This window comes from Sylvia atricapilla, chromosome 2 (genome assembly GCF_009819655.1).
Source record: "Sylvia atricapilla isolate bSylAtr1 chromosome 2, bSylAtr1.pri, whole genome shotgun sequence".
NCBI lineage: Eukaryota > Metazoa > Chordata > Aves > Passeriformes > Sylviidae > Sylvia > Sylvia atricapilla.
In genome coordinates this window covers 84,594,288-84,619,285 of record NC_089141.1, presented here as the reverse complement: position 1 = coordinate 84,619,285, position 24,998 = coordinate 84,594,288, and the positions used below count along the sequence as shown (strand labels likewise).

At 40.4% G+C, this 24,998-nt stretch overlaps 1 protein-coding gene across 1 annotated transcript in view; it reads left to right on the top strand.

The window, feature by feature from the left end:
* The first annotated feature begins 868 nt into the window (after positions 1–868).
* Positions 869–24,998, top strand: part of REV1 (REV1 DNA directed polymerase) — a 57,034-nt gene continuing 32,904 nt past the window's right edge. Inside the window, exons 1-5 of the mRNA XM_066313629.1 lie at positions 869–1,121; positions 15,927–15,993; positions 16,743–16,875; positions 18,431–18,599; positions 24,038–24,187. Of these exons, the coding sequence (XP_066169726.1) occupies positions 15,937–15,993; positions 16,743–16,875; positions 18,431–18,599; positions 24,038–24,187 (509 nt within the window). The 5' untranslated portion in view covers positions 869–1,121; positions 15,927–15,936. The remainder of the gene's footprint in view (positions 1,122–15,926; positions 15,994–16,742; positions 16,876–18,430; positions 18,600–24,037; positions 24,188–24,998) is intronic.

The window sequence follows — 24,998 nt, the reverse complement described above, 5'->3', positions numbered from 1 at the left end:
CTTCATGGAAAGAGTTGCTAAATACTGGAATGGGCTGCCCAGGGAGCTGGTGGAGTTACCATCCCTGGAGGTGTTCAAGAAATAACTGAGTGTGGCCCATAGCGCTGTGGTTTAGTTGAAGGTGCTAACTGGCTAAAGACTGGACTTGACAATCCTGGAAAGTCTTTGCCCGCCTAAAGGATTCTGTGATTCTGTTAAAAATGCAGAATCACATGGGAGGAGCCAGTGGCTGTTATTCCTGTATCCAGCACTCAAGAGGAACAAGCAGGCCTTTCTCCTGCGGGAGAAATCCCTTCCTAGAGCGAGGGTGGTGGGACCTGAACCCGGCTCAGCTCCAGTTGGTCCAGGAGGACCCAGCCTGGCCAGGGGCACGGCTGGGCGGTGACCCCGCTCCGGGTCCCAGGCCGCAAGGTGGACCCAGCAGGGGCAAGCACCGCCACAACTCCAGTCGGGCCTTCCCCAGCCGCTTCCCTGCTGCGGGGCGGTCCGCAGGAGCCCCGGGCTGTGCCGGGCACGGCAATCCGCCGCGCCGCCCCCCGCTCCGTCCCGGCACCAACCCCCGTGGGGCCGCCAGGGGGCGCCGCCGCCCCGCGCCCGCCGCAGCCCGCCCGCGCGCCCTGGCGCCGCGCCCCGCCCCTCGCCGCCGTCACGTGCCCGCCGCGCGAGCGCCCCCGCCGCCGCCGGGCGCTGCTCTCCCTGCGGGCGGGCCGCTAGGGGGCGCCGCGGCCCAGGGGCCCTGCCCGGCCGGCGCGCGCCGTTTGTTGACCGCGCGGCGGCGGCGGGTTGGTGGCGCGAGACTCTCTGGTGACGCGCTCGCGGGAAGGGAAGGGGGTGGGGGTGGAGGAGGGGCCGTGCCGGGGACACCGAGCGAGGTGCGGGGAGAGCGAGCGACAGAGGGAGAGAGGGAGAGAGAGCGGCCGGCGCTGGGGAGGAGGAGGAGGAGGAAGGCGGGCAGGAGGCGGCGGTTGCGTGCGTCCGTCCGTCCGTCCGTGCCGGAGGGGGACCGCGGTCGCGATGTGAAGCCCCAGGCACACACAACACGCACACTCACACACACGGCCCGGCAGGGCAGGAGGCAGCGGCGGCGCCCCCGGGAATGTGTGTCTGGGACGCGGCGGAAGGTGAGCGGCGGCGGGGCGGGCGCCTTACCCGCCCCCCCCGGCGCGGCGGCCCCCATGGCGGGAGGGACGTGCCGGGGGTGGCTCGGGGACGGGGAGAAGGGAGGCAGGGAGGACGCGAGGGGGAGCGGGAGGAAGACGCGGGGCCCGCAGCCGCTGCCCTGCCTCACAGCCCCTCCCTGGGCCCGCGGCCTGGGCCTTCCCCGTTCTCTTCCCGGCGCGGGAACGGGGGGAAGGGAAGGGAAAGGGAACGGCGCGGCGCGTTATGTAAGCGGCTGTGGGGCCTCGGCGGCCCGCGCGCGGGAGGGCGGAAGGGGACACGGGGACAGACCCCGGTGCGCGCCCGCGAGGCGCCGCGGGAGCGCGCCAGGTGTGCGCGTGTCCGGGTCTCCCGCCCCTCCCCGCACCTGTGCGTCTGTCTGTCTGTCTGTCTGTCTGTCTGCGCGTCTGTATCTGTCTGTCACATGGGGCCTGCGCTGTAGACACAACACGGGTCCCCCAGGCAGAGCCGGGGCGAGCGAGGCTGTGGCACAGCTTTCCGCCAGCGCTGAGGGGTCACTGCAGGGAAATGGGTTGCAGGGGGAGGAGAGGGGAAGCCCAGGCGCGGCCGTGCCCTCTGGAACGCTCCCCGCGCTGGAGCAGCGTGTATCTTGTCTGCGGTTTCCCGTAGTGTTTGTCACAAGTTGTATTTGCTGAGCAATAGTGCTGGGTATAAACCCGTGTGCTGAAGGGAAAGAGGGAGGACCTGTGCTTGATGAGTAAGCCCGCGCTTACCAACACTGAGGGACAGATGTGTTCACATCTTGACCCCTTCCCCGTTTGATTTTGATGCTTTTTGCTGTACAGTTACCATTGACTTGACCTGTGATACTGAGCTAAAAGCCCCTGATGGGAGAATCGCTGTAGTGGCACATTAACCTTAAGAAGGAAGAGGAGCACAGTATCACCAGCACGTTTGTTTTTTTTGATGGAAAGTCTGTGTGTTGTGTGCTGTAATATTGCATTATTTGTGATGCTTTAAGATGAACATCACAGACATGTGATGTTAAGAATCGGAATGACAGGGCTGTGAATTCTCTGCTTGTGTTAATAATTGTCTTAATGAAAAGATGAGTTGATGTTTTTATGCGTCTTGATCTAAAATCCAGGTCCTACCTCAAATTTGACACCAAAGAAGCAAAACTAGGGGTGATTTCATTATCTGCATTCTTTATTTATTTAGATGCAATTGTTGTTCAAATAGAATTGGTTTGAACAGTTACCCAATAACCATTAGTTGCAAGAAGTTACGGCTAAAATTTGTTTCTGGAATAGTCCTGTTTTGCTAATGTTTATGACATTTAACGCAAATGAAATCCAAGATCAGACAGAAATCCAAATCTCTGACAAATTCCTTGCCCTCTTGCCTCAAGCATGTAGTTATTACCCACTCTCACCATATTGGTCTTTCATTCAGTTCATTTCTTCTGCTGGATAATGTACCAAATCCCTGTTAGTAAATAATCCCAAGCTGTCACACTGGAGGTCACTGGTAGGACAGTGTTAGTAGAGGCACAGTGCAGACACCTACCTTGTGACTCACTGATGTTAAACTACCTGAACAAAGATCATTTTAAAAGCAAAGCGCTAATAGGAGAAATTCACTTGTGTATTTCAAACCTCAGTTGTAAAGTGCTTGTACTTTTTTCTTTCTTTTTTTTTTTTTCTGTGTACAATATGTGGGTTTTCAGTACATTATTTAGTAATGGACCCTTCAAACCTAGGACCAGTCCATCTAGTACATGCACTCTGGTACAGCCTGTTCTGGTGCAGTAATAGTGTGCTGTAACAGAGTGCCAATTTTCATTAGTTGTTTCTGATCTCTTGACCCACATGACTTCTTGAAAGAATTTTCATGGGAATTTTTCAGTCTTTCTACCATCCCTTTTGTTTACTAGAGAGATTTAATAATAATAATAAAAAAAGTAAGAATTAAATCTGGTTTTGAGTAGGTAGAAAAAAATAATGTGATTACATAGACTTTTTTTTAATAACCCAGGACAAGCAGGAAAAAAATAAATTGCCTGACCCTGCCATGTGCTTTCCCCATTTAATTTGTTAGCTGTTGTTTATTTCATAGATAATAGGGAGTTTTGAATTCAACATTTTTCTCTTTTAATTAAAGGAGTATATTATTATCACTGAGATCTCTGTCAGCTCTTAGGAGGCTTGCCTGGTGTATCTGTAACAAGGGAGCTAAATATCCAAGTGCTGAAACCCTTCTTCAAGGATACAATGTAGATTCATTTGGTGATGGTGCCATGTGTTTACCTAAGCGTAGCAAAATGAGGAAAAATTTGAAAACAAATAGAAATGAGAGTGGTCATGGCATTAGAAAAAGTTGGAAGTAAGAGAGCAAATCTTAAATCATGAGGAATTCCTAGACATGTGTCATTCATTATACTTGTGGAAGTGTCTTTGTCTAACAGATACTTGTAGTGCTCTGCCCCAAGAGCACCTTTTTGCTCTGTTGTGAAAACCAGACAGCATTTTAATTGGACACACAAATGTTTTTAGGGAGGAGGGCCTGGCATGTCTGTGACCCCCTCACTCTCTATTTCATGTGGTATATCTGGTGCTCATAAGAGAAGTCAGAATTAGGAAAGCCTTCTTTCTCAGTGTTCTGCAGAAGAGAGGTGAGTGTGCAGAACAGCCCTGAATTCTGGGCTGTAATGATAACCTCCATTCCTGTTGCTTTTATTTCAGAATTGACTTAAGGACTGCTGCTGTTCTAGCTAAGGAATCTGTGACCATGCAATTCCCTTGGGAGGTACCTTTAATTTGGTATACCCAATACAAGGACTGTATATTCCATATTCTTTGTTTTAAATGCCTAGGCAGTCTGTGGTCCCTGAATTTCAGTGTTAGCTTTTGAATTAAGCAACTCCTTTCCTATCTCAAAGTTTCAGGTTTCCCATTTGGTGTTCTACCCATTTGGTTGTGCTGAAGCTGGTGATTTGAAATTCAGTTACCTTCAGAAGTGAAGTTTAGCCATGCTGTGGTTAACTCTGCTGTTGGTTTTGCCTTCCATTCCCAGCCATCTATGAATAGCCAGGCCCCATTGTAATGGACTTCTTGGTTGTAACCTCCTTATTTCGTTTGCCTCAATTAATGCACAGCTCTTCAGTGTCTTGATTTATGGAAGTAAATAACCCTGGAAAAGAGAGGTGGTTTCTCTTAGGAGAAGACACTGCTCGCGTACCTTGCAGAGTCATTCTTTCAAATGCAGGTGGATTGGTTTGAATGCCAAAGCAAGAAAGCAGTGCAAAAGCTCTGCAGAGTAGGGTCAGGAACTACTCTAAGGTTTTTACAAAGAACATAGAGACTGGCAGTCTTCTGGCAGGGTGAGGTATGTGGTGTATTTTGGCAGAATCCTGGGGACTGTTGACAGTATGTTTTGTCAGATTCTAATTGTCAGTGAATATGCAAAGTAAAATAAAGTTCTGCCCCCCTTGTTCATGACTTCACCTCTTGGAGCTGACTCAGATCAGGTGTTTGTTCAGGGCACAGTGAGTTAGCAAGTATCTTCAACAAAAATGGTTGTAGTCCACTTAGTCATTTTGGAAACCTAAGAGCTGTTGCTTTTTGAAGAAAGTAGTGGAATTGCTATTAATTCTTACAGACAGGAAAGCCCCTGACCCCATGGCATGTAAGGTGAATGATTAGTGCAGTTTCCCAAGTAGTGTGAGTGTATTTTACCATTCTGTGAAATTGAATGCAACTCCCAGTTGAAGTAGAGAGCTAAAATAATGATCTATATTGAAAAGATACTGTTCCTGATTTCTGAATCTGCTCCTTGTTTTCAGGAAACATTAGAGCACTCAGCTTTAATACTGCCTTTTCAGTCACTATTCCTTGCTTTTCATGCTGTAATTGCATTATTTTGTAAGCAGTTCCAAGAATCCTCTTAATAAACCAATAGTAGGGGAGAGGTAAGGTTGTAATGACTTTTTACTGTAATTTCTTGCTGATTTGAAGTTTTAAGTGTTGCCCCTTCCTGTAACTTCTATGTTGATTTTTAACCCAAGTTTTACAAGTATAGCTTTTGCTTGGGATAGGCCATTTTTGCTCTGTAGCCATTTTGTGTTGATGTGTTTTCACTAAGCAGCAGTGTAACACAGCTGATTTTATGTCAGAGGTGCTTAAAATACCAACTTAGAACCAGTACAGGCCAAGAATACAATTCAGATTTGAGTTTAAATTAAAGGATCTTGAAGAATTAGAGCATTTTTGTTTTGTCACAAGATCTTAGAAGTATATTTTTCCTGGAGAGTACAACACTGTGCTCTTCTTATTTTTCTCTGAATGTAGGAGGAAACTTGATAATATGTTGGGTCAGATCAGAAGTTGGTTTGTTAATAATACACAAACACACTGAAATACTTTGCCTTTGTGTTTTGAGCTTCTGTAGTTTGTTACCTTAAAAAAAAAATGTTTTTATTCTGTTTATCTGTTCAACAGATAAGGACTTTTAGCATCCTTGGTATCCAGTGTCAGGTAATCTTCAAATAAACTAGGCTATAAATGAAAAAATATTTCCGTTTCTTTTGATCTCTCAGCTTGCTAGTTTCATCTGATTCCTCCTAGTCTTGTTGGTCTGAGTTGATGAAAAAAAGGTAATATCCATGGACTAAAGAAAGATGTAGAAAACTTGAGTAGAAACTTGGAACTTCAAGGCTAAGCATAGAAGCCTTATGTTGTGAAGATTTTACTTCAAAAAAGATTTTGCAGCTTTGAGAGTTTCAAAGGCAATGTCAGAAGAGCATTTGGGAACTTGACTATGCCATGTCAGTTGAAATTAAGTGATGTCATTCAAAAGCTGCTCTGAACAGAAAATCTACCTAATTCAGTACTGAATCTGCAGTTATCCGTGCTTTTGCTGGGAAAGTTGAGTTTGAGTTTTGCTACACATACATGAGTAAAGAGTCCTTAGTATCTGACATCATCTACCATTTGCAAAGTGAATGCCTTCTCTCTTTTCCCTGAAAAGCATGGCAGGATCAACACTTGCTCAGTGTTAACATTGGGTTGACTGTAAAGCACAACTGCTTTGGGCGTGACTCCTGAAGAAACCCCAACATCATAGAATCATCAGAGAGTAGTCAAGGTTGTAAAGAGCCTTAAAGGTCGTCTAGTTCCAGCTCCCCTGTCATGTGCAGGGACACCTTCCACTGGGTTGCTTAGAGTTCCATCCAGCCTGGTCCTGAAGACTTCCAGGGATCAGGCATCCACAACTTCAGTGGGCAACTTGTTCCAATGCCTGATCACCGTCACAGGAGAGAATTTCGTCCTAATAGCTGATGTAAACCTGCTCTCAGTTTGAAGCCATTCCCTCTTGTTCTGTCTCTACATGCTCTTGTAAATAGTCTCTCTCCCTTTCCGTTGTAGTCTCCTTCACATATTGGAAGGCCAGAATTGGATCATCCTGAAGCCTTCTCTTCTCCAGGCTGAATAATTCAAATTCTCTCAGCCTCTCCTCATCGCAGAGGTGCTGCATCCCTCTGATCATCTTGGTGCCTCTTGTCTGGACTTGCTCCAACAGGCCTGTGCCTTTGCAGTGCTGGGCCCCAGAGCTGGGTGCAGCACTCCTGCTGGGGTCTCAGCAGAGCAGAGGGGCAGCATCCCCTCCCTGGCCCTGCTGCTTTTGGTGCAGCCCAGGACACGTTTGGCTTCCTGGGCTGAGAGTGCCCATGGCTGGGTCATGTCCAGCCTCTCATCCACCAGCACCCCCAACTCCTTCAGCGCTGGTCTTGATCTGCTCATTCCACATCCTGTATTGATTCTGGGGGTTGCTCTCACCCAGGTGTAGCACCTTGTGCTTGACCTTGTTAAAGTCCATGTGCCCTCTCATTACACTGGGTACAGCACTGGCCCAGAGTAAGGGATTTGTTTCTGTGCCATTCACTAGTGTTAGAGTGGTCAGTCTGGGTAGTGAGCGCTCACGTTGGTCAGCCACAAAGATCAGTTTGTTGTGTGTGCACATACAGATATCCATACACGCGTGTATAGTCAAATACCTAAATTCAATCAAAAGATGTAGTTTCTTCTGAGGCTTTCACCCATCTCCTGGGCTGAAGTCTGGGGAATCTAAAAGTAGTATATGTCAAGTTTTCATAAGCACAGTTTCTCTGAATTTGATGTTAATAAATTCAGAGCATCCACAGATTCCTTGCTTTGATCACCTCATGAAAATTTTACAGTTATTTTTGAATAATTATACCTCCACATACCCACTTTTTCCACCTTGTTAAGTTTTTCTTTAGCTTTACATGGATATTTCAGATGTGCCTGGAAAGTCTTAGAAAGTCCTAAATCATTCAGCAGCAACTTTTCTCATTATTTGGGAGTGGGGATCATGGGTTTACTTATGCTGCCTACTATGTCTACTTAGCATAGGCTTCTTGGGGAAGACAGGAGTTGTGGGACTGAATTGTCATTTTGAGTGCACAAACAAGAAACCTTCTAAACAAATTCTGTTGATTTATTAGGTGGAAAACTAACATCCCAGTCTTCACTTTCAAAGGAAAAAGAGACATAATTCTCCCTTTTCAAATACTATAGATAGCTAAACAGAAGGGATTGAAAGAAGACTACACAGCTCTTAAGCCCATCATGTTTGTTGTTTTGGATACTCAAGTCCAAGAGAGCATTTCCTTTTGATGATTTACAATCCTTTCAACTTTGTTACTATTTAGAACCCTAATTTCACAAACCATGCTGCTTGTTCTGATTTCACCTAATGGTTTTTATTCTGGATTCTAGGCACTTAGAAGCTGGCATAAAGATCATGAATATGCCAAGTCCTCTTGGGGTTGAAGCCCCAGAAGAATTTAAGCACAGAAAATAAATTGTGAAGCCAGTTGATGAAGTTTGCTGAAACTTACCATTGTATTGTGGCAGTAAGAACCCTTTCTGTGAGAAAAAAGTGATATTTGAACTAAAAAGTGAATTGAGCTACATGGTTACATATCGCAATGAACATTTGTGAAGAAGAGCTACTCATCACTGAAGAACTCTGAAGGGGCTAGGGAGGTCATGACTTTACCAAAAAAAACGCAGAAATGTTGAAACTGAAGGCCTGTCTTCTGTAAACAGAAGAAAAAAACAAGTTAAACCACTATTCGTGACAAGCTCTAAAAGGACTGTAGCTGCTACTGAGTGTTATTCCTAGAGGGGGATTTACAGTTGGATGCAAGTTAAATCTGTCTTGCTATTTTTCAAAGAATTAACCATCTCAAATGCCATGTGTAAAAGCAAAAGTGATATATTCAAGACAGGTTGTTCAAAGCTGGTGTGGATTGTACAGTGATCCAGGTTTCTGGACCTCATGCTCATGCTTCCTCAAGTTGTAACAATTAAAACAATTGTCTGTTCCAGACTCCCAAATTAGCTGTGAAAAGATAGAAAAAATTGTCTTGTACAGCTCTGGTATAAACAGTTATCTGCTTTACAACTGCTTTTTGTGTTATTGTCGTGTTTAGCCAGCAAAAGAAATCTATATTTCTTAGTTGTTACTTGTTTATAAGGTTTTAGTCCATGCTTGTAAATTAAACTGATCTGAAATAAGGACCATTTTGAGTTGCAAAAATAGTCATTTGGAAACTGGATTAGTTTAGTAAAGAGTTCTCTTTCTGGGGGACTGATTGGACTGGAAGTTCTAAGAGTATCATTTCTTTGCTGTCATGCTCAAATGCACAGAACATAGTTTTGGAATAGTTACCTGCTCATGAGGAGTTGATTCTGAAGGACTTGGGAGTTTTTCCGTGTTTTATGTGAGTTGTATGGTATTTTCCCTTTGTAGCAAATGCCATGGATGCTCATATTTTAGACAAATGGTATTTCTAAATTTCTCATACTGTTTAATACTTACATAGCCCAAGATTCTGAAGTTTGTTCTTTCCTAACTTACATTGTTATCTTTACTCACAGGACATGAAGCTGGTGTTAGGTGTTTTTGGGGATAGCTATTGTTTCAAATGTCCTTCAGCTAATTTAATTTCTCTTCATTTAAAATAACATCTAAGACTAAACTGCAAAGCAGAACTTGCTGGTTGCCTTGTAACATCCGGTGCTTTTAGTTAGGAGTGCTTATCCTGTGGGGATGTGGAGCTGTTTGATTGTAACTTTTTTTTAAAGCCCTTGCCCTATGGAAAACATAAGGTAGCCTATCCCTCTAGTTTATTGCAGGGGAAAAAAAGATAAGCCGCACTACTTAGCAAAGAGCAGCCAGCTTATTAGATCTCTGTATCTACATTTACACTGCCATTGGTTATAGTCATGACCCAAAAGTTGGTTTCTAGAAATTGTTAAGATAATTTTAAGATCCCATCCATTCCTCTTTTTTTGCCTTTCTGCTTTGGCTTTATCACAGAATGTGTAGGTTGGAAGAGACCTTCAAGATTATTGAGTCCAACCCAGCCCTAACACCTCAATTACATCATGGCACCAAGTGCCACAACCAGTCTTTTTTTAAACACATCCAGGGATGGTGATTCCACCACCTCCCCAGGCAGACTATTCCAGTATTTAAGCACTCTTTCAGTGAAAAACTTCTTCCTAATATCCAACCTATATTTCCCTTCATGCAGGCTGAGACTGTGTCCTCTTGTTCTGTCAGTTGCTGCCTGGAGAAAGAGACCAACCCCCAGCTGTCTACAACCACTCTTCAGGAAGTTATGGAGCGTGATAAGGTCACCTCTGAGTCTCCTTTTCTCCAGGCCAAACAACCCAAACAGTTGTTCCTCATAAGGCTTGTTTTCCAAGCCCTTCACCAGCTTTTTTGCCCTCCTCTGGACACATTCAAGCATCTCAACGTCCTTCCTAAACTGAGGGGCCCAGAACTGGACACAGCACTCAAGGTGTGGCCTCACCAGTGCTGAGTACAGGGGAAAAATTACCTCCCTGCTCCTGCTGGACATGCCATTCCTGATCCAGGCCTGATGCTTTTGAAAGTCATTTCATCTTGGTAAACTTGTGGAAAGCTAAACCATAAAATTATGTCAGTTTTCTGTTGATTTAGTGAGCTGAATTGCACATAACACCAGTGTGAACATGTGAATCATGTGAGCTTCAAAGTACTCTAGAGGCTGGGAAGAAGGGATAAAGCCTTTTAGGCCAGCAGAGACTAAAGAGCAGGATCATCCCTTTTGATAGTAGTCAGCAAACAAGTTGACTTGTGAAACTTCACCCTGAGACTTTATTTCCCACCTAGAATAAAATTTGGTTGCTTTGCAATGTACTAATTAGTAATTTTAACATGGAATGCTAGTGCTAACACGGAATTGTCTGAAATCACAGGCATTTAAGCATATGGTATCTTTAGAAAAGCTTTTGACTTTTTTTGTTTAAGTCCTTTTTGCTGGATTCTGGACTTCTCAATATGTGGTAGTAAACAGTTTTCTACCCTGTAGCAGCAGTTCTTTTCCAGAAGACTCAGCCAAGAATAGGACTTTCTTGTGCTTAGAAATGTATAAACACGTAAGATAGTTCTTTGCTCAAAGAGCTTGAAGACTAGTGCCAAGCAGAGTGGTGAGTTTGATGTGGGAGCTGGAATGTAGAGGCATGAAACTCAAACAAGCCACAAAGTACCCACTTGATGCAAAAAGCTTCTAAGCCCTGCTGAGCTGGGATGGATTCAATCTACAGTTCAAGGAAAAGATTCTGATACTCATTAGCAGTGGCCCGAGACACCCATATTTCTGATGGAGTTACACCTTTTATATAAGCTTGTGGCATGTGAGTATGTTAAATAAATCAAGTTCTTCTGCATTAGAGGACAATGACAGCATGTCTACTCTGGTCAGAAATGCAGACCCACTGTTACAGTGTGTTATACTTCTATACAGCTTTCAGTTACCTAAAATTGGATTATCTGGATGGAACATTACTTGCGTGATGTATTTAGACACAACTTTGGCAGGGTTATTTGTTGAGTCACAGTGCAGCCTCATTTTGTCTTTGGAAATAGTTCATATGCTTTCTTGTAGGGCAGAGCCATAAAGTTTATATTCTGCCAGATTGAAGTTGGCTACTTGAAGAGGTAGCAAAAATACCTCTGCACTGTCTATATGCTTGGCAAAGAGACTGCTGAAATGTATGACAGAAGCATGGACTAGTAGTGCTCTGGAATTAAAAAGCTCATGATCATCCATGTTCACTTCTAACAGTCATTGAGATTTGTGTTCTGTGCTCCCAACCATTTTTCCCTGTGGTTTTGGTCTAGGTTGGTCCCTTAGCCATGTTATCCCAACTGCCCAGGATAATGGAAAGCCACTGTATTACAATCACACCATCCTGAATTTAAAATATTTTAAAGAAATAACTTTGTTTAGTTTGTACTAGAGATGAGACTACAACAAATATTAGCATCAACATTCAGATCTACATTCCTTGCTCTGTAAGTCTTATATGCACACAGACATGCTTATAGAATTTATAGAATGTAGACTTAACATTTCATTCCATTACCTAATCTGTGGGTTTTGATTAACAGTCTTTAGTAACAGGATGAAGCAGTTGTGGATTTGGAAGTGTAATGAAGGCTAGGTCTGTGAAGCAGGGTGCAAAGGGATGTTACATATCTTTGGCTGTGTTGACTATTTCTGAATCACTAGTGATATACAAAGCATCAAAATTCTGTTTCTCTTTTACCTTAAATATCATCCTAGAGAAATTTGAATTTTAGCTAACCCTGTTTTAGAGAATGATAAGATTTTTGCCTTTTATATGTGATCTTGAAGGAGATAGAGGGCCAAATTATGCTAATTTTGACCACTGGAGTTTTTAACTTTACTTTTTTGCTTGAAAAGTTATTTGTCTAGCACTGAAAAACAGGAATGCATTCCTAGGAGTTCCTTTTTATATCTTTACAGGCTTTTGTGCAGTTTCAGAGTTTGTTGAGGTTCTTTTTGGTATTAGCAGAAGATTTTGTTACGTTCACAGGTTCAGAATACAAGCATTTGAATTTCATTTAAAAAGCTTTTCTCTGGATGGAGGGTTGCTTCGTTGCTTGTAATTTATGCTCTAGAAATAACCAAAAAACTGGTAACTATGCTGGCTTGCCTAGTCTCTGAATTTGTGCAAACAGAGAAAACTGGTCTGAAACAAGTTAGATACTTTAAGAAGGAACTACAAGAAGGATGGACTCTTGTCCGAAATTGGTTTATTTGTGATGGCTGTTTGAAGTCTCCTTTCTTGATTTCTACCCACCCTCATCTACTTCCCACCTTCACGGATTCTTTACTAAGTGCTTTTCTTACTCATCCCTACATCATGATTCCTTTAGCGGGGAGCATCATACCATCCTTACATTTCTTATTTCATGAGCCAGTGAGCATGTTTAAAATCTTGCTTAACTTATCCTCTGGTTTAATATATCTTATGCCAGATATTTCTCATGCTCATTTGTTCTTTAGGTTTCAGCAAGGCAGCTGTAAGAGGTTACCTTCATTGTCAAGGAAAAATTCACACTGTAAGGGAAAGTCTTTAGCAGAGAGGTTTCTCTGTAGTCCAGTAACTTTGGTTCATCATTCAGTTCCTGGAACTATAAAGGGAGAAACTAGTCTCCCAGGTTTTCATATCAGCATTAAGAAAAATATGCATGACCCTGAAGACTTGAGCCAGAGGCATCTAGTAATCACTAAAGTACCATGTTCCTAACCTGTGTGTTTAGAGTTTAAGTGGACTGAGTGAAAAATTGCATCTGCTTAGGAAATGGTAAATCACTCTCAGGTGTTTTAAGTAGGCATTACAGCCTAGTTTCTCTAGTTGTGTAGTTTGAGGAAGACAACTTCTGAGCAGTTGATATGTCATGTTTTTAGCACCTTGACCTAAGCAGTTTTGTTGGATTTCCAATTTTTATCAAACTAGGCATGTAAAATGATTCTGATTTTAATTGGGTTCACTTTCAGAGTAGAGATCTTTCTTCCTCACCTTCCAGTGTCCTGAATAAAAATGAAATGTGTATCAAGGTATCAGAAAAGTTCACTCTTATGAAGGCAGTTCTTCAGTTTATTGGACATTAGATATTTTAGTTTAAACAGGAGGTTGTTGTATACGAGTCAGAGTTAAGACCTGTCAAATCCTGTCTTCTCAGTGATTGGAGTTGTGGTGATTTAGAGTATGCATTTTGTACAGTCTTTTTTTTTCAGAGCAAGACTTTATATTTGTATGAGGTTTTCTATTTCATAGTCTTAGAATCATTGAACAGCCCAGAATTGGAAGTGACCCCAAGGGAGTATTTAGTCCAGCCTCTCATGGGTAGAGAAGCCTGGTTGAGGCTTTCTGGTGTTCTATCCAATTGCAACATGAAAATATCCAGAGATGAGGACTCTGCTGGGTCCCTGCGTTCCAGTCATTGATTGTTCTCACTCCAAAAAATATTTCTCTTATGTCAAGATGAAACCTGTTGCAGCTTATGTCTGTTGCCTCTTGTGCTTTCCATGTGGCTCCATATGAAGAGAGAGCCTCTGGCATTTTTGTAGCCACCCGTTAAGACTTTGTCATCCTTTATTAAGAGGGAGAAAGAGTAATCATTAGTTAAAATTCTGGTGTCTCTTATGAGGTCATACACTGATATCTGTAGTATCTAAAAGAAACTGGATGACAACTTCATTAATGGAGGTTTTTCCATGAACTTATACTTTTCTGTTTTTTTAATAATTTCTTAGATCGAATTACATTTCACTTCAGCTGATGGAAAAATACAAATTTTCCATATGGAAGAAGTCATCAAGCCATTTTCACTATATACTGTCCTCTGTAGGAAAAAAGTCAATTTTTGTATCTTACATGGTCATCTAGCTCATCTCCTCTCTTTTTCCTCAGTGCTTCTTAAGAGTTCTGTGGTATTTATTAGATGCAATCCAAACCACTAAAAATTAATTTCAGAAGGCCTGATGTCTTGGAAATAGGTCTCTGGGTAAGAAATGCAGTACCTAGAGGAAAATACAGCAATCAGAGAAGGGGTTCCTTTGTTGAGGATGTTTGTGCTCGTCTCCTTGACATGTGATTGATCTTCATAGTTGCACATACAGTGTCTGTGTGAGTTGTGTATCAAGTTACAAGCAACTGTTTAGCATGGAACCAAGTGCATCGTGATCTTTCTGCTAGTGGAGGTCCTGAAACATAAAACAGATGCTTACCTTTTCAAAATACCTGTTATCTGCTTTGACTATAATTCTGTGATTGCCTAATTTGGCATATTTGCAGCGGTCCATGAAAACTTATGCATACTTCTGCTGCAGCTGTGTCTTACTTTGCAGTCAAACCTGCGGGCAATCCAAGGTGCTTTAACTGTATATCAAAGTATGCCTGCTTTTGTCCCTAGGACATAAGGGAGTTAAGAGACAAAAGCTAGAACTCTCTTTCAGCTAGCTTCATAAGAAGTGAAATGTTAATACAATAAATGAGGCAGTCTCCAAAACAGTGCAGTCAAAGGCCTGGATAGAAAAATAACCAGAATGTGTTGTCGTCTCCATCCACAACTATATGTGCTCTCTGGTAAGCTAGAGACTGAGTGAAGCTTCTGTGCTCTTGCTACTGGATAATGCTGTGGGTAGTCCAGAGCCTCAAAAGCAGTCAAGGATGGGAAAAAACCCTATTTGACTTCCTTCTCTGTATTTTCTGTAGTTTGCATGGTTTTAAGGGAGGATAACGGAATAGAAATTAAATATATAACGAAATAGAAGACTTAAGACAGTCACCTTTTTTTAGTTTCAGAGTCTTGTCCTCATCCTCTAAGAGCTGATAGACCTAAAAGACTATTTTGTCCTTTTATTTAGAGAACTATTTCGGTTGAAAAGTGAGAGATGTAATAGCAGGCAGTGACCTCATGATCTTACTACATCATTAATCAATATTCTAAGATCAGTGTTACAACAGCTATAGTAAATATGAATCACTTGGGTGCAGTCAACAGTTGGCCACAGTCCAAGCATTGCTTTTGCTATCCAGGAGTTCTGTTCTAGCCAACCAATAGCTCATCTGGGAACACGGCTGTGTGCAGCTCGTGGTCCGGGGATAAGTGTTTTGCATAAAGGAAAACTGCAGTTTGGCTGATGGGGTTTGTTTATTTTTTTAAATTTATTTATTAAGCAATGCAAACAAAAAGCCCAGAAGAATCAAATCACAAACCTAACTATAGATCATACTAGGTCACTTAAACAGCTGGCTTTGTTTTGACCATAAGATCACCTTTGGTTTTTTGCTTTGATGTGATGTATTGCATTACAGCAACAAATGCTTGGTTGTTTTATAATCAGCTGTAAATCCATTGGTGAAACTAATCCAGTCTCTAATACCAGGAGGTGGTTGCCTGCATCACACTATGTGTTTTCAAACAGGAAATAAAAGATGGTTCATGACCCGGACAATATGTTGCATGGATGTTAGCAGTCATATTTAAGAACCTTTTATTATTCCTTTTTATAATAGGAGATGTATGATGAACAGAAAGAATTTAGTAAGTGGTAATGGACAGTGAACTTTGTAAGGAGTTCATGTTCAGGGTGAATAAAGCAAAACACGCATGTGTGGTTTTTGATATGTAGCAAGAACCACAGCATGCGTTACTAAAAAACTGGAATCAGGTTTTTATGTGACTTTGCAGTTCTAAATTGGCTGTGAAACTCCAAATACTTCAAAGAAGTTGATTGAAAAAATTTAATCTTCGTGATAATCTGTAAATGGCCTGTAGTGCGTGCCATCACTGAAATGCCACTGGTGATAGTGCTGAACATTTAATTGATCAAGCATTGTTCTTCTCTGCAGAAGCTTCAGTATGAGGCGGGGTGGATGGCGGAAACGAGCTGCCGAAGGCGATGGATGGGGAATATGGGTATGTTCAAAACATAGTGGCTTTTTTTTTAAAGAGGTAAATGGCACTGTGGTTAAAAAGGGGTTAGAATTTTGTTAAATGTGCTAAAAGGATGCCTTTTGTTTTACTTGAAAACACATAATTAAGTTTGAAAGAAATGTTTTAATTACCAGGTTTTGAAGTCTGTGTTTACAATAATCATTAAACTTCATTATTAATAAGTGCAGACCCTTGAATAGCTTTAAATCACCATTTAAAAAATAAACTAAGTAGTTTGAAAACTATTTATGTGTTCTTCTGTAGTTGGACAAACAGTAACCGAGGCACCTGATTTACATAAATGTTTAGAATACTACTGTCTTGTGTATATTTAAGAACTGAAAATACATGGAACCACATTGTTTTGTTAGGCAATGAGCCACCAATTTAGCACCCGTATTTGCATCATATCATTTTTTCTTCTTCTTTCATTTTATTCTATGAGAATTTTTATATATATAGAATCTTTTCCTATAAGAAGAAGATTAAGGAGTATGAAATAAATCCTGCCATGTTGGTAACAAGATGCAGTTATCTCATAGATATGGGTTTATGGTGGAGCATTTGCTGTTTTTTGTTTGAAAAAAGAATGTCTTTTGTGTGTCAGCCAAATTCAGTTTGAAGAAATATTGCTTACCTTTCCAGTCTTATAATTGACCAGTTTCTGTATGTAAACATTAGGAAAAAAGACTGGCATCATGGATTGTGTTTTGTTTTAATTTAACAACTAGGGTGGGTACATGTCAGCAAAAGTTAAGAAGTTGGAGGATCAGTTCCGGTCAGATTCAGCCATACAACAACAGAGGGATGGAAATTCATCGAGTATCTTTAGTGGAGTCGCCATCTACGTCAATGGCTTGACAGGTGAACCTTTAATTCTTTTAAGATCTGTATTGTGTTGTCTCATGTTTACCACCCTGAGTAGAGGTAACTGTAAAACACATGAATTTGTAGGTAAGTAAATACATGACGACTACTTTTATATATGTTTATGTTTATAAATATACATAACATATGTATCTGTTTTATGTATTCTGTTGTTTTTCATGATTAAAATTTTCAATAAAAAATCAGATTTACATTCTGAATGTAAATATTGGTTTACCATATCATTTATATAGCATAAGTTATAGAAATAGTTATCTGGAGTAAGGTTTTTAATCTACCATGTTTATGTTCATACTTCTCCTTACTTCTGTAAAGCAGCTTAATAACCTTTTGGAAATTCCCCAGAAGCCTTTTTCAGGGATCTCTGCCAGGAATGTTGTGATTATTATGTAACTGATGCATGGAGCTTCTATGAGATAGATTAGTGCTGGTTTAAGCACAAGGCTCAAATGGATTGAAAAAGGTTAAGGTGGATATGTTAAACTATTAATACATCTGGATTGGTTGTTTAATGCAGGCAGTTTCTGTAGTGAAAATCCAGCATTTGTGTATTCTTCAAGCGGCTAATCCCTAAAGAGCTCTAGAAAGAAGATGGTTGTCCAAAAGGCTGGAGTAGGAAAGGTAACACTTGGAAGAAAGTGTGTGCTATTTTTAGTTAAAAGTTAGAGGAATAATGAGGTGTTAGACATATTTTGAGAGTTGACAGAAAGGAATTGTGACTGTATCATTCAAAAATTTTTTCCTCAGTCTTGTATTGCGCAACTTTTTTTTTTTTTTTTTTTTTTTTTTTTTTTTTTTTTTTTTTTTTTTTTTTTTTTTTTTTTATAAAGATCTGGTGCTAGATTCACTATTCAAACATTGTGTTAGTTTGACCCAAATCTTCTGGTGCCTGTGTGACACCACTGCAAGCATTTCCCAAAGCTAACACTTTTTTCCCCACCTCTGCTTGCAAAATAAGTACTCTTTTTAAAACAATTGAGAAGATCAGAAAAGTTGTTGGCTTTTAAGGTATTCTTTGTTCCCTGTAACAACTCAAGAATAACTCGGTAAGGAAGGAGTGAGTTAACTGCTTCAGTAGATCAGAAATTACATAGGAGTTCTGTGCTGTTGCTAAACCCTTTGGTATTAATTATTTTGTGTTGCTTCTGGGTATAAACTGTTCTCCCAAACTCTGGTGAAAAGATAATCTAATTTTGTATTATGTTGATGTGAAGCATTTTTGTATATAGTTTAACATTACATCTACTTAAGTATTTTTCTCCCTGTCTTCTGCCATACATATTGTGGGAAGCTCCTCTATAGCAAGTAGAATGTTTGCATTTTGAATTAGTGTTTTCAAAAACACTGTTTTCTGCATTTCTTGAAAAATGTTTTTCTGATTTGTTCTTTGAAGAACTTGTAAGTTTCTTTCTAGAGTAAAACAATTGTTTGCACTCTTTCTGACCATGCCATCATATTTATCAATTAAAGTTCTTTTCCTCGCTATATTTGCTGACACTAAACAGGAGTATTTCTGGTTTTAATTTCATAGATCCCTCAGCTGATGAATTAAGACGGCTGATGATGTTACATGGAGGCCAATACCATGTGTACTATTCCAGATCAAAAACAACTCACATTATTGCCACCAATCTTCCAAATGCCAAAATAAAAGAATTGAAAGGAGAAAAAGTAGTTCGGCCAGAGTGGATCGTGGAAAGGTAAGTTTAGGTCTGCTGCATTTGGAGAGTTCCTCCTTTGGGGGGGAAACAACCCAGAAAAATCCGGGGAGAAAAAAAATTAAAGATTGCATTTTGAGATTATGGTTTAGCTTAAAATAAGTAAGTGGTTGAACAGCTGAGTAGAAATACCACTGTTGCATTGAAGATTTGCTTCTTAGGGATTGTTCCTTTAGAAACTTCACCAAGAACATTGAGAAAGGCTCAAGCATATTAGGAAACTCAACATTGTCCTGTTAATTCTATTTGACATGTAACCAATTGACCAAACTTTATCTCAGGATGTTGAATAACTCCTGTGCAAATGTTTTAAATTCTCCTGTCTTGTGTATTGCACGAGTTTCGTGTCCTCTGTACAAAAAGAAGGATGTCAATTGAAAAGTGTTCTCATAAAATTGGAACTAATCCATCTGAACATTTATTGTGTTGTGACTTTGTAAGAAAATAATTAAAACTAAAGGAAGAAAAAAGTCCACATTTTATTTACAGAGCATTTATGTTCTTTGGTTTCTCCATGCACTGGAATATATAGAATCCACTGAAGTTTTCCTTGTTAAACACAATAGTCAGGCTTAGAGCAGTTACTGCGGCTTGCATCTCTCTTCTTCCATCTGAGGAGCCTACCAGAAATGGAACAGGCAGGAATATGTTCTAGAAATTATCCTGCCACTGTCATGCCATTCTTAAGTAGCCTCTTTCCTAGATGACCAGCAGAAACAGGCAAGGAATTGTTTTACAATGCATATGTCAAAGCTTATTTGCAGTTTGCTGATTTTCAGTCCTTTGTATTCACCTGTTTCATATCATGTATCTTCATGGTCAATTTTTAAACTTCAGTTAGACATTTTAAGTTACTCAGTTTGAAAAAAAAGTTCAGATAGATTTTTTTTTTCCCAGCAGTTTTAGGGTCTCACCCCTGTGTTTAAAGGACTTGGAAAAGTGATGGCATCTGTGGTTTTATTTGGGAGATGTGACTGTTCTTTATTGCCACTATTAGAGCTTGCTATGATTTTGACCCGGTTGGAAAGATCAGTTTGTATACATTCGGTAGAGACTTGATAGGACCTGATATGGGAAATCTCCTAAAATTTTTATTCTGGTGTCTTATGTTCAGGTTCTGCATCCTGGTTCTGTAAGGTATGCTGTAGAATAAGTCAGAAGAACCAAGTATAGACAGATGAGTCTGAGCAGAAGGAAATGGGGGAATTCACTGTCTCAACAGAACAGAGTTCATATCAGAATCTGGAATAGAAGCTAATTTTACAACCCCCTCTCCTTTTTTTTCCCCTTCTTCTCAACAATATTAAAGAATACTCAGTGATTAAATAATGCTTCTCTGTGTATGGCATGCCAAATTAGGTTCTCAGTAGATCTATGAAAATCAGTGTAGTAGATGTGGAGTTTCCAATTTCATAGAATTGGAAGGAGCCTTACGGATCATCTAGTTCCAACCTCCTTGCCATGGACAAGGTCACTTTCCACTAGACCTTGAATGAGGTTGTTCAAAGCCTCATCTCTTCAGGAATGGGGCATCCACAGCTTCTCTGAGCAATCTGTTCCAGTGCCTCACCATCCTCACAGTAAAGACTTTGTAATACTTGATCAAAACCTACCATCTGTCAGCTTCAAGCCATTCCCCCTTGTCCTGTCACTACACACTCTTATAAAAAGCCCATCTGCAGTTCTCTTGTAGGCAGCATGATAGATTTGTCATTTTTTCAGTTGGGTTAAGAATCTGCCCTAAAATGTTGCTGTCACAATTTGCTGGTAAAATAGTGGTGTTAGATCTTTGGTCTTGCTGCTCAAGGTTGCAAAAGTCGTTTGTCTGTGGATCTTTGATTTGTTTCTTATGTGCATATATTACGATTTAGTCCTTAATTACATGATCACATGCCATCTTTTTCCACTGTGGCACCTGTCATATTCTCTGCACAGAAAAGATGGAGTTCAGGTTGCAGACTGCTAATACAGTGACTTGGTTTGTCGTTTTTGTCTCCTGGTCCTTACTTATTGCATATGACTTGAATTCTTTGCTGGTAATGAAATTAACAATTAATTCCTGTCCTTTTTTGGTGCTTATCACTATAGCATCTGTCTGCTTTCTAAAGATAAATAAATGTAACATAGCACCATTACAATGGCTATTAATTAATTTAATTTTTTTGAGAGCCATCTAAAGGACATCAAGACCAAAAATCTTCATCATTTGGAATATGCCACAGAAAGTATATAAGATTCTGCAGTTACTTACAGAAGGATAGTAAGGCATATGTAAAATTTCATTGCTTCATTAAAAGCTTTGCATATTCTGAACTGTGGTCTAAACTCAGACTCTTATAAACCTGTTGCTAAATGGAAGTAGCACTAGAAATTTGGTTTAATTAGCATCCCATAGAGATCTTCTGTAACAGTAGTTGCAAAATCCAGTGTTGCAGAGTAGTAGTGTGGTTGCTGTAGTGACAAAATCATTCTTTGTGCATGCCCCTTATTGTGTGTTTTTGCTACCTCTCCATGCTTGCAACAAATGGAGAGGATTACAGGCAGGCCTCCTTCTTAAGTCAATATTACTTTATTTGAAAAGTACATCACACCATTATGTAGCGTGGAAAGGTTGTTATGCAGTGAAAGTCAAATTCAGGTGATCTGAGAGCTTGGCTTTCAAATTTAAATATTCTTTTAACATTCTTTGTCATTTATAATAATTTTTCAGAGACTGAGGATAGTGACATGAGGTACCAGTATTTGTGGATTCCTTATTTTGATTTTAAAATTAGGTGAATATTTTTTCCTAAAGGACTCTGCTAATCTAATACAAATATGAAGAAAATAGTTTAAAAGAATTTTTAAAAAATATTATTCTGGTATGACACCTAGTTTTCTGATGAGGATTTCAAATGCAAAAGGGAGGCGTAGGTATCATTTACTATGACTATAGTAGCACTTTTGACACAGTCCCCTGTTGCATTATTGAAGACAAACTAGGGAGATAGGAATTGGATGGTGGGCTGCTGGCTGAGGGGTGTAAGTGCTGGCCCAACTGCATTGGTCACCATAGTGGTCAGCAGTATGGAGTCAAACTAGCAGATAGCCACAAGGGGCCTTTCTGAAGGGTTCCTGCTGGGGCAGGTGCACTTTAATGTCTTCGCTAACAACATGGACATTAGTAGCTGAAGCTACTTTCCATTGGTGATACAGTAGAAAGTAGCTTCAGCAAGTTTGTGGATGATCTAGAAGGCAGCAGTTGATATACTGGAGAGCAGGGCTGCCCTTCGGAGAGCATCAACAGACTGCAGGAATGGGATGGCAGAAACTTGATGAAATTCAACAAAGGAAAATGCAGAGTCCTGAACACAAGGCAGAATTAGTTCCGTGTAACAGACAGGCTAGGGACTCACCGGCTGAGACACAGTTCAGTTTAGAGGAGCACCACCGATATGAGCATGTGTTCCATAACAGGAAACTGAGGAAGCTGGTTCTGTTTGCTTGGAGAGAGGACTACGATGCAGTCTGATTGTTGCCTTTCATTACCTGCATGGAGGTTACAGTGGGCGTGGAGCCAGATTTTTCCTCAAGATGTACAGCAAGAGAGCAAGAGGCAATAGTCACAAGTCATAGCAAAGAAAAGTTTGACTACAAGAAAAAGATTTTTCACCGTTAAAAGAGAGTAAGCAGTGAAGCAGGTGCCTAGAGAGGGTTGTGGAATTTCTGCCTTTGGAGAACTCAAAATTTGGGTGGACTTTCAGTCCTGAGCAACCTGATATGACTTTAAAGATAACACTTTGAGCAGTGTTTAGACTAGAGACCTCCAGAGGTCCTTTCCAATGTGGTTTTTTTTCAGTGGTTATAAATTCTGTGACACAGGGAAGGTGAAATGGGTAAAGATATTGAATGATGCATCTAAACTATTGCTGCATTTTAGTGCAGTTTGGAAAAAAACAACTGTTTGTTGATCTAGTAATGTAGCTACTCCAGTAGCTAAAATCTTTACATCATGAACAAGTTCTTAAATAAACATGGGTTTGTTTAATCATCTTGAAATTGTAGTAATTACTCTGAAATATTACCAAGGTGGCTCTGCACCTACGTTCATTCACATGGTCTTTTGAGAAACAGTCAAATCAAGCACTGTAAAAACTCAGTTGCTGTGTTACCACTTTGTGTACAAGAAAGCTTTTGAACTCTCCCAGGTGTATTTTTAACTCTGTTTGGCAATGTTTAATGCAAATTATGTTCCTTTATGAATGATATATATTCGTGTATCAAATAGTATTTAATTGAGATATTTTTGGGGCTGTTTTGCCAGCCTATTTCCATAGAATCCTTACCAGGTATATGTGTATGCTTAACTAGTTTTAATTTATCTAATTGGGAAACGTGATCTCCTACTATATTCTCTCTAATTGCAGCCAGAAAGCTCCCAAGGGCTTTTGTTCTACTGTCCAGCTCCCTTGACAGTAGTACAGATTCAAGCAAGAGAAAGCATTCAGGTGTTAAAGAACAGAAAAACACATAGCTAAATTATCTTTAAAATCTGACTCCAGGTCTATCTTCAAAACTAAATGCTAATACTAATCTGCTTTGATATGGGAGAGGTTCCTCTGCTAGAAGTTGTCCCAGCATCTCTGAGCCAGTGTTCAGTATGAGGAATTGTATACAAGGAGGAGGTGAAGTGCAGTTTGGAAGGCTGTTATTTCTGCTGCCAGCAACAGGTGTTGGGGTGGAGAGATTAAATCATCCTACGGTGTATTTTTGAGACAATTTCGCTTCCAAGTGTGTGGCTCCCTAAGGAAGTCACTCAAGTAACTTCTCAAGTATTTAGCAGTTACTCAAGTATAATTGCAGTTTCAGTGGAAGAAGAAAAGTAAGAGGGTGATACTGGAACACAGTAGGAATAACTGGAATGATTGCTGTAGATATTTATGGAAGGTCTGTTTGGAAATTATTCTTCTGTTTAGCTTGCATCAGTGAATTTTGTACAAGATGGAGTAATCAGCTTTGTGGAATGGAAAAAGTAGTTAATTTTTAACAGTGAGCCACATCCTAGCTGACCTCAAGTTCTACCCTAATTTGTTCCGTGTTAAAGAGCTCAGTCAGCATGGTTCAGGTAGAATAACCTGGACCACTAACCAAGAGTTTTTTGACTGTTTTGTTTAATTTAAATATTTGGGAGTTGTATGTGTCACTTGAAAAGAGAATTGGATGTACATAACTGACCAACACATCTTTGCAAATACCTTTTGTTGCACCAGTCACCACATCACAAATCACTTTTCGGTTCAGTCCAGTTAAGGGTGAGAAAGGGATTGTGGTAGATACTACAAGTATGTAAAAGGAGAGAGGGGTTTAGCATAGAAGGTTGTGATTTTTTTAAAAATTTCTTAAGCAGTAACCTGTTCTTCGTTTTTGGTTTTTTTTTTCAGCATTAAAGCCGGGCGCCTCCTCTCGCACATTCCGTATCAGCTTTACACCAAGCAGTCAAGTGTTCAGAAAGGTCTCAACTTCAACAGCATATGCAAACCTGAAGATGCCGTGCCAGGTCCAAGCAATATAGCTAAAGATCTCAACAGGGTGTAAGTATTTCTGATTTTGTAATGCAGATGCTCATCATTGACCCGTAGTGAGTTTGCATTTGTAAATAACATTTTTAAAGCTCATTTCAGCTTTGTAAGGGACAAGCTCTGAGATGCTGAAATTTAAAAGGAAGGTATAGCTGTACAAATAGTTGAGGAAAGAACTCAGTTACCTTGACTCCAAGCATTGTCTCTAGTCCTTGGACCATGGTTTGCTTGATAATACAACCAAGGAGTCCTAGGATGGAAGCAGCAAGCATGCATTAAAGGATTCTGATTGGTAATACTGAAAAGTAGGTCCTCATATCAAAAATAATAAGCTGGTGACTACTTTTGCTAAAGGTGCCTAGGAATGAATATAAATGCATACTGGTTGTTAATCTCTTTCTTTAGCCTCTTAAAAAAAAAGGAAGTCACAGCATACATAATGTATGGTAACACCAAGATTTAACTCATGCTTTGAGAGAGAAGATGGATTAAAAAAATGAAATTACAATATTAAAAAAGTATCCTAAGAGATCTAAGACCTTGAGAGGAGACTTGAAGAGAAGGCACCAGTTGACAGAGGAGTTGGAATTTGGAAAGAAACATTCTACTAGAACTCTTCTATAGATGATTTTTTTAAATAAGAAGATTCCTGCATCTTTTTCAGAAATACGCATTTGTTCTTTATAGGCAAGAATAATAACATTAGAGAATATTTTTAGGTTGGAAAAGGTTATCTGGATGTCATCTGGTCCAACACTACTGCTCAAACAGGATACTGTGCAAGATACTGTACTTTCTGATTTGTACTGGTAATCTGAGTTCT